Source organism: Diadema setosum, chromosome 4 (assembly GCF_964275005.1).
Source record: "Diadema setosum chromosome 4, eeDiaSeto1, whole genome shotgun sequence".
NCBI classification, from domain to species: Eukaryota; Metazoa; Echinodermata; class Echinoidea; order Diadematoida; family Diadematidae; genus Diadema; species Diadema setosum.
The window spans coordinates 28,193,542-28,207,842 of NC_092688.1; the positions used below are offsets into that span (position 1 = coordinate 28,193,542).

General features: G+C 40.2%; 2 protein-coding genes across 2 annotated transcripts in view; both read right to left on the reverse strand.

Annotated features, from left to right (window-relative positions):
- Window positions 1-14,301, reverse strand: part of LOC140227089 (plexin domain-containing protein 2-like) — an 80,298-nt gene that overhangs the window by 16,967 nt on the left and 49,030 nt on the right. The window contains exons 2-4 of the mRNA XM_072307519.1: window positions 12,743-12,899; window positions 10,277-10,392; window positions 468-596 (exon numbers count right to left, since the gene is read on the reverse strand). Coding sequence (XP_072163620.1) covers window positions 468-596; window positions 10,277-10,392; window positions 12,743-12,824 — 327 coding nt within the window. The 5' untranslated portion in view covers window positions 12,825-12,899. The remainder of the gene's footprint in view (window positions 1-467; window positions 597-10,276; window positions 10,393-12,742; window positions 12,900-14,301) is intronic.
- On the reverse strand, window positions 5,463-6,523 carry LOC140228004 (uncharacterized). The gene has a single exon (XM_072308399.1). The coding sequence runs from the start codon at window positions 6,426-6,428 to the stop codon at window positions 5,463-5,465; it is 966 nt and encodes a 321-aa protein (XP_072164500.1). The 5' UTR covers window positions 6,429-6,523.

Consider the following 14,301-nt stretch of genomic DNA (forward strand, 5'->3'; position numbering starts at 1 on the left):
GTTATATGCAAACTGTAATGCTAATCCAGACTTCAGAAGAGCAATGTGGCTGTCACACATTTGACTGGGATGCTTCCGGTTCAAACACATAAATTTTACTATCTACCACAAGATCATTTTACTGAAATTAGTTGATCTTGGCCACCACGTGGATCAATCTTTAACTCTCCGCACATAGGAAATATTTTCCTAGCCACTTCTTTGTTACACCAAATAATGCAATTAATTAATGTGTTAGCTGTGAACACATTTCTATCCTTACCAGATGCTTTTACTGACGGACATTCTTAGCTGTAGTGATACCTTTTAATACTAAAACACAATGTCTTACAAGCAAATGCCAGCAATAAGTATATTGGTAGTATGGAAAAGAGCTTTTCAATTTGTTTATTAACACATTAAAAAAAAAAGAAAAAAAAAAGATGCTAAATCTGTAATGGTACTGACAGAGGCAAGGTGCTACTCACGGCTGCTAATCTTGGATTTGTGGATAAGTTTGGATGCTTCTTGCTATCTAGTTTAGTGAGGTCCACCCAGAATCTGGCACCATCAGTACTAGTCTGGTGATACTTCACAGTGTAGTAAGTGTGGTTGTCCTATAGAACAAGAGAAAAGAGAACAGAAATAAGACCAACCATGCTACACAGAGACGGTTGGGACTGCTCTGTTGATTTTTCCTTGACAACAAGCTTTGTAGCATTATAATAGAACACACTGTTTCATTGCACATGCAAATATGATACTCACATACTCAAGTATGCATGCTGCACAGAGGGTTATGAACACTGTGTGTACATGAAGATTGTGCTGCACCGATGTTCACAGAAGTCAATATACATCACACTAGAGTAAGTATACCATAGAATGTGCAAGATTGCCCTATCCTCCAGACCAGTTACACCTGCGAAGACTAGCAGGTCTACATAAGAACTGCCATTGGTTCATTGTGGCTTGTTGAACTTCATACTAAGTATATATTCTCAAGAGATGCCTCAAGACTGAAAGACTATGGTCTTAAAGGGTGTGTACAGTTCTGGTCGAGGTGAGGATTTAGCTTTTAATGTTTTGCGAAATATTCAGAAACCACTCTATGAGATGTCAAAGAGCATGCAGTTCTAAGGGGTATCAAAAGTTTATTCGATGAAAATCGGTTTTGAAATGGCCGAGATAGCCAAAAACAAGGTGAAACAAAGAGATCCTAATAAAGTTGTGGCATGTCGCCTTTTATCATTAGCACTTTTTTGGATATCTCAGTCATTTGAAAACCAATTTTCATCAAATAAACATTGAATTCTTCTTAAAATTACATGCTCTTTCATATTTCATAAGAGGCTTTTCATTATCTCACTTAGGAATGTTCAAAATATGAATCCCCACCTCAACCAGTACTGTAGAGTCCCTTTAAGTAATGAGTCACAATTGAATACAGAATAAGCCAGTTCGTAATTAGCTCATGTACACCTTGGTACAAATGACCTTTCTTTTTTCTCAGTTGGTTAGGGACTTCACTCGTTTTCAAAGCGATATAATGCATAAGCTTGCCCGACATAACAATTTATGGAATTCGTGTTCAAACAAAGTATGAAGTTGTGTTTAGACCAGGTGACCAGAATAGTCCGTCTGTGGACACTTTAGCAGGCATCTAATTCATTGTTTCGTATTGAATGCAGTAACAACCCTTTTCTTTTGATATTGCCACATACCAGGCTTGCTGTCAGGTAGATGTGCTGGCAAGCACTATTTAGATAAGGATCACATGAATAATCATCACATCACAGATGGTTATCTCAGTGAATTAATAAACCAAAATGCCTGTTGGTACAAATGACCTTTTTCTGCTCATGCGCAAAGTGGAATTACGAACTGGTCTATTAAGGAAAAAGAACAAAAGCAGAGAGAAATTGACAGAGAATGCAAAGAAATTACTGAAGCAAAATGCAAAACACGTAGGTTAGAATAAGCAAAACAAATTAACAGTGAAAGAAAATATAAGGACAGCATAAAAATAACATGAAAAAATTGCATATACTGTATATAATGGAAGATTAAACGAGAACTTACCGTTTGAAGTTTAATATTAATTTTATGAGTAATTGGAGGGTGAGATTACGTCATATATGAGATCCCGCTAGTGCGCGCGCCACTCAATATTAGAAGCAAGAATGTGACCACTGATGTAGGAAGATAACGAGAGATTAAGTTACCGTTTGAAATTGAGGGAGGGTGAGGTGGGACGTAATCTCACCCTCCAATTACTCATAAAATTAATATTAAACTTCAAACGGTAAGTTCTCGTTTAATCTTCCATTTTATATCGTAATTTCGTGAGAGATTACGTCATATATGAGATTTCGAAGCCAGTGGTTACATTCTCGAGGCAACCCCCCCGAAAAGGGGTAGGGAGCATACCTTAGATAGAGGTTCCATTGCCATTCTCATTCAGGCTGAATGCTGCATAGATATTGTGTCTCCAAGAGTTCACAAGTTCAGGCAGTTCAAGACATGTCTCCTCAAATCTTAGGGCTTCACAGTCTATTTTTTGATAATTGTTTCTACAAAATTTTTCTCAGCAGGACAGGGCTTCTAGTAGTACTTGCGAAAGGTTCTTTCGTTGGCCCAACCAGCTTGCGCAAGTATCTTAGATACTGGGAAATTTCCTTTATTGGCTGCGGAGGTAGACGCTGCCCGAGTAGAATGCGCCTTGTAGATCCCTGTATCAATACCCGCAGCCTCCAAAACCTCCTTAATCCAGCGAGCGATTGTTTGAGAGGATACCCTGTGATACGGTTTCTTGTAGCTAACAAAAAGGTACCGCTCACTAGCTCTGATCCTGTGGGTCCTTCTGATGTATTCCTGCAAGTACCTGACCACACAAAGTCTCCTGTCTGGTGGGTATGCCTGGAGCTTGACACTGTGTGAGTAATTTCCAGGCTTGCTCTGTTTTAGGAGATCATGAAGGTGAAAGGTGGCTGCATTCTCTCTTAACACCATATCATCCAAGCTTAGGTAGTGTAATGATTGAATCCTTTGTGCTGAGATTAATGCAATAATCACACACAATTTAAGCGTCAATTTTTTCAGGTCCAATACGTGCGCTGGGGACCAAGAACGAAGAAAATTGAAAACAAGGTTAACGTCCCACGTTTCCATGTATCTAGGCTTGGGTGGGCGTAGCTGAAAAACTCCCTTCATAAACCTCTGGATAAAGGGATGGTTTCCAACTGTAAACATAGTATCTCGAAGTATCACAAATGAAGATAGAGCACTCCGTGCTAAGTTTATGACACTGTAACCTGCCCCTTTTTCGAAGAAAATGTCACTCAGGAATTCCAGGACAGCTTGAACATCTGAATACAAGTAGTTGCTGCATTTCCTGTCACAAAATGCTTTCCATTTGTTTATGTACACTGCATACTGTTTTTTAGTCCCTTTTCTCCAAGAAGAGGCCATTACAGCAATTATCCGTGCATTCAATCCCGCATCTCTGAAGGGGTTGCACAGAACCTGCAAGCAAGAAGATCAATCTGAGTGTGAAGTGGGTGAGGAGTGTTAGAAACTGGCAATGTTAGTAAGGATTGACTCCTATGAATAACAAGTGGTTCCTCATTCATCATCCTGTTTAGGAGAGGAAACCATGGCTGGCTTGGCCATTTTGGGACTACTAGTATCCCAGCTGCATTATCAGATTTGATTTTTTGAATGCACTTAGCAACTAAGCAGAAAGGAGGAAATGCATAAAAGTACCACTTTCCCCAATCGAGAGTAAAGGCATCAACAGCCTTGGCATGTGGGTCGGGCAGCCATGTGACATAGTTCTCTACCTGCTTGTTAAGTCTGGAGGCAAATAGGTCTATTTCTGGTGTCCCAAAACGTGAGGTTATTTCTTGGAAAACTGTGCGGTCAAGCATCCATTCTGTGCGGTCATTGAATTTTCTAGACATGCGGTCTGCCTCCACATTCAGCTTTCCTGGCAAGTGTGCTGCTGTGACCCAAATTTTATGAGTTTCGCACCACTGCCAAATCTCTCGGGCTGCCCGATCACAGTCAAGGGATTTAATGCCTCCCATGTTATTAATGTACACAACAGCAGTACTGTTATCTAGCCGTAACAAGACATGAATGTTTTGTGAATTAGAACAGAAGGACTTGAGTCCCATGCCAGCAGCCAGGGTCTCCAGATAATTAATCTTATTCTCCCTGGCTTTTTGCAGCTCGTCTTCATTCCATCTACCCCCTGTATGGGTGGTATGATCAGATGCCCCCCAGCCTTTGCCACTGGCATCCGTGCACAATTCGAGCATAGGTTTAGGGTGTCGTAAGGGTGAGAAAGCAGACTGCACATTGTCTATCCACCATTGCAGCTCTTCTTTTGCTTCCAAAGATAGGCTCATTTTTCTGTCAAAATGCCCCTTATTCATTTTGAGTGCTTTGATTTTGTCCCTTTCTAAAGCCCTGTAATAGAGCTGTCCATACTGGACTGCGGGAAATGATGCTACCATTTTCCCGATAATTCTAGCCACCTGCCTGACACTGGGGTTTGCTATTTGCATAAGTTCAGTGCACAAGGACTGTATTTCCTCTGATTTGTTATCAGGCAGTCGAATTGTCATGGTCTGAGTGTTGAGAATGAAACCAAGAAATTGTATTTCTTGAGTGGGGCATAGTACTGATTTATCTGGGTGCACCAAGAACCCAAGTTGTGCAAGGATGCTAGTGGTTTCCAAAACCGTTTGCAAAGTTTGATTCTCACTTTCTCCAATAATGAGGATATCGTCAAGGTATCCAATTACTACATGCCCTTGCTCTCTCAGTAATGTGAATGCAGGTTTCAGTAGTTTAGTGAACAACCTTGGCGCCGTGCTCAGGCCATTAGGCAGTACTTTGAATTGCCAAAGTTGATTTTTCCAGGAGAACTTTAAGAACTTCCTGTGTGCTGGGTGCACAGGTACTGTATAGTACGCGTCCCGAAGGTCGACTGAAGCTAAGAAACTATTTTCTGAAATGAGTTCAATAGCAGTATGGATATTTTCCATCTTAAAATGCTGGTACTGGAGATATTTGTTGAGATCAGACAGGTCTAGGATAACGCGTGTACCCCCATCTTTTTTTAGGCCGCGTAAAAATATTAGACACGTATTCTCCAGTTTCCCTCTGGCACTGTTCAATTACTCCCTTGTCACGGAGTTTAGAAATTTCAAGATCAATATCAGCCTCTTCGGCTTTATCACATCGAAAAATGTAAGGGGGTTTAGTTCTAGATGGTGCACCCATCTCTTTACTGAATTCAAGCCTGTAACCACTTACAGCATTTAGCTCATGTGGGTCTGAAGTAATTTTGCGCCACTTTGGGAAGAATTGCTTCAGTCGACCTCCTACCACAGGTTCTACATTATCATGATGACATAGCTTTGCATGATCACTAGAAAAGGATGTTATATTTACCTCGTCAGTTGAACTGGAGGTTATCGTGCTCTCTTCATCCCTGAGCCTTGCTTGCTGCCGCAGTGCGGTTGGTACTGGCTGGGATGTGTGAAGGTGTGGGGAGCTGGCGGCTTCCCCCTCCCCTTGGGGCGCTGGCCCAAAAAAGCATGGCTGGTAGCTCCAGTCCACGGTCCTTTTGCACCTGTAGGCCTAGTCACATCACTTGTGCTTGCACGAGATGTAGTCCAGCCCGCGTCGCGGTACTGTTGGGGCAAATTCGAGCTTCCTGATGTAATCTTGCTCCTGCCCTTGCCATATGCACTCCTGCCATAGTCATATGGGCTGAAACGCTGCTTTTTGTACTGTCTGCTATGCTCACTCCTGAGGACACCCTCAGTTGCTTTTTGTTCATCTCTAATGTCTTTCATTTGCTTTCCCAGGTCGTCACCGAAAAGGAATTTGGAGACCGGTGTAGAGGGCTTGCAGAGATGTTGGAATTGATAACCAATGTCTGGTTTCATGAATTCCTTACGTAAGGAATTTAGCTCAAAGTTCGCACTGCACAGAAGTGCTAGTGCATCTTGCTGCTGTTCAGTAATATTCTGTGCCGACACTGTATGTATGTAGGCATTGATGCCTCTCGTGAGATTCTTTTGGAGTCTCTGAAATTTGAGGTCTCGTGTCTTTGAAAAGGCAGGGAGCACATTCCAGATTCTTTGGTTGACTTTCGGCACATCCACCAGCTCACAGTTGCTGGGAATGGGGTATTTAGTGATCGTATCATCTACCACTTTGGGCTCAAGCTGGTGGGTCAGAAGGTAGGCTGTAGACTTAGCAATTTCTGGGTCAATGGGGGGACCAACTTCCTCAGCCACAGCAAATTTGGCTGCAATGTTTGGAACTTTTTCCACTACAGGAGGGGGAACTTCGCCTTCTTCAATATCAAATTTGTCATCCTGACAACGATCCCCTTGACCTGGTTGGATAATCACTGAGTTTTCATCCATATCTCGGCCCAAAAATGGTGCCGCATATTCATCATCATAATGGCAGTCAGTATCTGCCGAGTCTGAAGGGGAGTATTCAGAACGAGTCCTGATACTCTTTCCATTGCCACCGCCTTCACGGGCTGGTGTCTGCTTTGCCGACTGTGCCTCCACAAATTGAACAACCACAGCTAACTGGCCTTCAAGCTTGCCGAGTCTATCTTCCAAAGTTGAAACTTTAGAAGCCAGTTTGGCAGGTGGTTTCACTGTTTTGTTTGCACCGGTACTACCACTAGGGTTAGCACTGCTTGTAGTTGCAGTAGTACTATTACTAGTACCTACCTTGCCGGCTCTAGTAGGCGTTTTACCTTTGGCTGTCGCAGTTTTCTGCTTGCACTCTTGTGCGTGTTGGTCTCCGCGACCCCCGCCGGTGGCTGCCGGGGACGCAACTGCTGTCAGCAGCGGTGGTGCGGCTGCGCCGCCCACGTTTGGAACGTTGGTTGAAGACATAAATACCGTTGTTGTTCGGCTGAAGAATGATCGTTAAAACCATAAAAAACCTGGCAAAACCTCCCGTTGAGGTAACTTTAGCTATTATGTCAATCCAACTCGAACGAAACTTGAATTTTCAAGTGCAATTCCGGCGAATTTTCCGATGCACAGAAATTCGCGTGTAAGCAAGATGGCGGCGACTAACGAATTGAGTGGCGCGCGCACTAGCGGGATCTCATATATGACGTAATCTCTCACGAAATTACGATATAAAATTGAAGTTTTTACATGTAAATGTCTAGTTTACTATAATATGCAATGTACTCTTTGTGAAATTAATGTAAAAGAATCAGATGCTAAAAATGTATGCATAATGCTGAAAATAATTATGTAAACTCTAATAGAGAAAAGTATGCAAGGGCAAATTTCAGAGACAATTAAAGGACAAGTCCACCTTCATAAACACTTGGATTGAGTGAATGCAACAATATTAGTAGAACACATCAGTGAAAGTTTGGGGAAAATCAGACAATCCGTCCAAAAGTTATGATTTTTTAAAGTATCTGCATACTTACTGCGAGATGAGAAGACTACTACAGTGTATGATGTCACATGCATACAATGATATAAGGAAAATATAAAGAGAATTTCACAAAATTTTACTTTTTGAAAAAAAGTATGCATTTCCTTGACTCATCACTGACGTATGCTAAGGGTAATATCATTCCCCTTGCCTTCTGAAAGAGGGAAGTCAAGTGTTCTTTAATTAGGCGAGAAAATTAAAAATATCTTGAATTTTCTTTATATTTTTTATATCGTTGAACACTTGTGACATCACAAGCTGTAGTTGTCTTCTCATCCAGCAGTGACTAAGCAGAAACTTCAGAAATTCATAACTTTTAAACGGATCGTCCGATTTTCCTCAAACTCTCGCTGATGTGTTTTATCAATATAGTTGCATTCACTCAATCCACATGTCTATGAAGGTGAACTTGTCCTTTAATCTTGGCATTTGAAAAATATTCACACTATCAGCCGCATTGGAATGTTGTGTGCTGCTGACAGTGAGGGCAGCTGCCCTACAGGTGACATTCACAATTTTTCAAAGAACTTTCTAGAAACCTTCTATCCCAACACCCCGCAAAGATTATCTTTACCTTGGTAATCACTGCCTTGCATGATAAACATAAACATTCTTTCTGCAGTTATCCTTGGGAGTAATACGCCCATTGTATGACTGTAAACTACAACTGTAGGATAGGGGAAAAGAGGGTACCACATCTCTGTGGATGTTGGGTGAAGTTCACCTACCTTGACTGACAGACTTTATTTTAATCATTCTCCATACATGTATATGAGACCTTTCCTCACCCTTTACACTGTCTTGGAAAACAGATCTGTATTAATAATAATAGGGAGCTTTAGATTTTAGACGCGCGGAAGTTCAGAGGGGAAAAAACATGCTCTGAGGGTGCGCAGTAGCACGCGTCAAGTCGATCAATTTTTAGCTTGCGTCGCTTGAGTTTTTCACTACGCGCACTGGGCTATTTTTACGTCCGCACAGTTTGCAACGTAGAAAACTACTTCATGCACTGATCATATGGGGGCGCGATTTTATTTTTTATACGTTGCGTCCCAGGGTAATCTAAAGATAATTTTCTACACGACGCAGGGGAGAGGAGAACGTCCAGCGCACTCGTTGTCTAAAACGTCCGTGCATCAAAATCTAAAGCTCCCTAACGTCTCCTTAATGGCTACATAACCATTGTGATACAGAAAAATGAATGCCACAAAATGGAAGAATAAACCACCCACTTGTCTGTTCTCCTTTGCTCTACAATATCTAATTCATCTCCCCCCCCCCCCGAAATTTTATATGTCTGCTATAAGAAAAAAGAAAATCAATAACATATTCTGCTCATGCAATGTCATATTCTTAACCCTCAACTATACACTACTGAGAAATACATCTCAGCAGATGTATCATTTTCTTCAATCCCATCAGCAAAGTACTGTGAAATCATTCGTCGTAGAGATTAAACAAAATTGTGGGGGAAAAAAAAACAAAAAAAACTTTCTATCAAATCTTTGACAGAGCAAAAATGAATCTCATGTTGGGCCTCCAAATCCTTACTAAAGTAAAGCTGCAATCATCGGCAGACATGAAAACACTTGACCATGTTTGAAATTTCAGGACAGGAAACTACACAGTATCTTCAATTATCCAAAAGAGGAAATGTGGATCACTGATACAGCAACAAAATCTCTCAGGAATTGTTGCCATGGATAGTGATTAGAAATTTGAGTACATACTAGCTAAGACATGTAACAGTGCATTCATAAGAATTCTGAGTCAGCTCATGTGGTTGTATACCTTCAGCTAAATCAAAAGCAGTTAATTTTTTTTTTTCTCATTTGACCATCTTTTAATCACTACTGTTTTTACTTTATTTATTTATTTATTTATTTATTTATTTATTTATTTTTATTTATTTATTTTTTTTTTGGGGGGGGGGGGTAACATGGTATGATCAGCAAAGGATGACCAATATTCTTTCCCTTTGACTACTTATACATAAATCTCATTAACTCACATATTATGCAATTTAAAAAACAACAACAACAGTATTCTTAATGTTCTACAGTGAAAACTTATGGGTATGATACCTTATAATATAACAAATTTAGACACAATTACAAAGCATGACTTTTGTATGCCAGTCATTTAGGTTATATGTTAGTCTTACAATAAGCATGTAATCCAGTTGTACAGCTCTTCTCTTCTGGTCCTTTCTAAATGCTTTCTTTTCCAGTGCATTAAGCACATGCCAAGAATGGTAGAGAAACCAAATATTACAAATGCTGGTGCCTTGCTATTTTCTAAGGAGTATAACCTTTAAAATAAGGGCAGGACAGATGATTTCATGAGACAGCTAAGGCTTATGCTGGTACATTGGGATGAGAGTAAGGATCTGACAAAGTATAGTATGTATCTACAGGAATTAACACAAACACACAATTGCAGAACACACACTCCTCACGACCTTGAAACACAAGTTAAAACTTAGAGTTTTGTCTCAATATTGAAAGCAAAGAGTGCAGGTGTGGGTTTCACGCTCTCAAATTTGACTTGGTGCATATATTCTGAAGACCATATCCTACAGGCATGGATCCATTTTGAATGTATTACACATGGTCTCTGGCAACAAACATTTCCATAATCAAAGCATGTCCCAGGTTTGCTACTTTATGTTCTTGCCATGATTCACATTTGGAAGTATTTTTATATGGTATATGCATTCATAACAGTGATAACTATCAAGTGACCTTTGACAGTTTCTCTGGACTTTTTTCTTCCCATGAAATAATGACCTTACCTCAACCACCTCTGTCACGTTTGTTTCACTGGTGTCTACCTGCCGGGCTGTGCGGAATATGACTCTGGCACCAGGATTGTACACTGCCTCTCCTAACTCTGTTTCAATTTCATATTCTTTTCAATGTAAAGAGAAAAATATCATATAGTTTTAGACAATCATGTAACAGGACAGGATGTTCAGCATAATATTTCATAGAGAATACACATTATGTTTACATCAAAATATGGTACTGTAAAAAGAGGAAATTTTTGTGCATTTCACGCAACCAGAAGCTAGCACAAAAATAAAAGCACATGAATATTTTTGTGTGCCATAATGTTCTAGTAGTTAAAGATAATATAAAGTTTTGTATTACCTCAAAAGTTTCCCTGAATTTCCTTGTCTTAGTTTGTGTTTCAGGTTAAAGTACCTTTCATATAACTAACACTGTGAGACTTACTCGCCCCAAAGTGCTCTCATGTCTTCGTAATCATGCAATAATGGTTTCGTACCAGAGCCGCCGCCGTATGGCGGCGAGGTAGTACACGTATTGTACGAAACCATTATTGCATGATAACTGCGACCAGCAGCGTGCAGCCCCATATGCATACTGAGTAGCTAACTGCGACCAGCAGCCCCATACTGAAGTTCGCATGCGAAGCCCCATTCGCATACTGAGAGGACCTTGGGAGAGCTACACTGAATTGACGGCCAGCGCATGCGCACACAAACATCTTAGCCATTCATGGATTTGAAATTTGTTTGCATGTGATGTGTGCGTATGCGCTGACCGTAGTAATCAGTGTATGTACATGTAGCTCTCCCAAGGTCCTCTCGACCGAGTCACATTCAGTCATTAATTCGAACAGAAAGGGACTATTGGCAGAACCAAACGTTGCCAGAAGCCTGTTTTCAAGACTTCAACTTAATTGGTAAGTCTTCAAATTGAAGAATTGTTTGGATTTTAAGGTGATATTTACCCGCGATACTCAATCTGTCATGATCCTGAATGCTACGTACAATGCGAAGCCCCATTACGCTATGCGTATGGGGCTGCTGGTCGCTATGCGTATGGGGCTGCTGGTCGCAGTTAATTGCATGATTACTAAGAAATGAGAGCACTTTGGGGCGAGTAAGTCTCACAGTGTTAGTTATATGAAAGGTACTTTAACCTGAAACACGGAAATTCAGGGAAACTTTTGAGGTACCAAAACTTTTTATTGGCTTTAATGTCTTGATTCTGGAGAATTACAAACATGTGAAATTCATCTAACCTGACCGGGGATGAAAAATTACTTGTGCGAAAATATCCACTTTTACACTAGTTACACTGAAGGAGTTCATTCATTGCCACATTTTTTTTTTTTTTTTGAAAATTCTATAAATTAATGTTATATTGCCAATGATGCAAACTTGAAGGTAGCTCTCTCTAAGAGGGCCCCTCTTTTGTGATATCATGTTAATTATCAATTGTGATGTCATGAAGTGGTGCAATTTTTATTCACATTGTGTTTTTGAATAGACAATGATTCATTCTGACATGTAAGAAAACTAATACATTCACTTTTAATATACATGATTCAAGAAAATAAAGGCAACATCTTGATGTGATTCATATCATTACACTCTGCTCTTGGAACTAACATGCTGTTGGCACTACCTACAATACTGATGCTAGAGTTATGTAGCCTCCTGTGTCTTCATTAGAATAAAAAAAAAAACCAAATAACCTCAAAATATGCATTCAAAATTAACCACTGGCTTCTTCAATGTGAAGTACTTATGACATAATAAAACAAGCAATCACACACAAATAAAAGGAAATGTTTTTACGTAATGGCAAAATTCTGTAAGGGCATTTATGATTACTGTGTATTTATTTGCAATAGTTGCATTTATACGGTAATTTGTTTAGACCCAAAATATACAAAAATATGGCAAATTGATTGTTCATATTCTTGGTAAAAAGAGCAATAGAGAGAATGGAAATACCTGTGAAAAATACAAATAGTCATTGGACATAAAATAAATGCTTAAAGTATACCAATACCCTGAGTATTATGCTTGCTATATTTGTTGAATATGCTTGAAAAATGCCCTCTGCAAAATATAAGAATTTTTTGTCACTCCAATTCTTATATATTGGGGTTTAAATGTAAATTTTAAAGAGTATTAAAAAAGTAAAAATGACTTGAAAAACTAGTCGTTCAACCAATTCTTCTAATTGAACGATTGTGCTTGTGCTATCAATATTTTTTTCCAAATACATCTTGTACAATAGCGATATGCAATGCATGTGCACTATCAACTCAACTGTCTATTAGGGATCAAGTGTCAAACATCACTCTCTTGCCTACAATGTGAGACTTGGAAGGTGCGATACATTTAAATTGATCAGAAATGTTTTTACTCATGTTCTTTTAGCTACAGCAAACCGTAGGTTTGGCTGAATGCCAGGGTACTTTCTTGATTGTTTGTTCCTACCTCTGAATGAATCACAGCCTGATAAGACAAGGGTGACAATGCAGAACACTGACAGCACCCCTCTCTCTGATGAGGTTACCATGGTAATGCCGTGGCTTCGACTTCCTGTACTTTATGTATCGAGTGTGGCTGACTTCTTGGTAATGTCCAATGATACCTGTGCGGTACACAAGACAAAAATACATGATCACATTAGCAGCTAAGTAAAAGGAACATGATGTAGATTCTTCCATAAAGATTGGAGAAAATTAGTCAATTTCAGTCTATTAGAAAACCCTATTCTTAATGAATTTGATATTCAGAATAAACAGAATGCCCCATCCTCAGTATTTGAAGTGCTGTTTGGGGGAGGGTATGAGTCCATACAATCAAAAACCTTCCTCAATAGCATTTCAAACCCTTTGGACTGCTCATTCTCTATGTTTCCTTCCATGCCAATCATCATATTTATTTTGAAAATTCCTTTCATATCTAAACCAATGGGAAAATTTGAATTAAATGACCACTGACAATTTTACATGGGATGGTAATACTCTGCTTCAATATGTAGCCTCAAACTTATGTCTTGATATGGATTAACAAACACAAACCTGACTGATATACTTTAAACAAAATGCATATTGTAACACCAGAAACATCTGCAGCATGAAACTTTGAACATATTGGAGCAGACAGCCCTTTTTGCAGCATGAACTTTGTCGAATCACCACTGGCATTCAGCGCATTGTGCAGACAACCACTTTCACATGCCTTTTACATTTCGCGAATCATGGCTCCTCACAAAAGTTTCATGCACACAAATATTTTTGGTCTTACAGCAAGTGGAAGGCAGAGCAAATACACTGTATGTTGTATAGTATGCCCCTGCAGCAGGAATGGTGAAAGTCACAGGACCTTAAGCCCCGGTCACACAGCACTCCACGTCTAAATCACGTACAAAAAGTTATGAAAATCTGGTGGACGTGGTCGTAAGTGGTAATTTTTTGGTCAATTTTGGTTTGGCCGTGCTTTGTACGGGGTATGGCCGTTGGCCGCTGTTCCACTACTGAAGCACTGCCCAAGCACGGCTAACCACGTCCAGCCACATGTATGTACGCGGAAAAATCCATTTGTAAGTGATAAGCCACTAAACACACGCTATTTCCCGTGATACCAACGCGTAACACTCGTCAGATGACCGTGCTCTGCCCGTGAACAGACCGCTAAACTTTCGCGTCTTACCGCGTCTCCCCAAGTTTTAATCACTGCCGGAACACGGATTATCATGTGTGTTTCACGTGTGTTGCACATCTTTACCACGTGTGCCGCACGTGGTTGTCCGCGGAATAAAGTTTTGAGCAGTTTTGAGCAGTTCAAAACTTTTTAACGCGTCCAACGCCGTTCTGATTTTTCCCCGTGTCCTGCCACGTCTATAAATCGACTGTAGCTCGTCTTAAACTTGACATCAATGCGAACAACATGGTCTGCTTCACGGGAGACCACTTTTTGATGGGTTTTGGCCGTGATTAAGCCGTAAAGCGCTGTGTGACCGGGCTTTCAGATATCTTGATGTTCTCTTT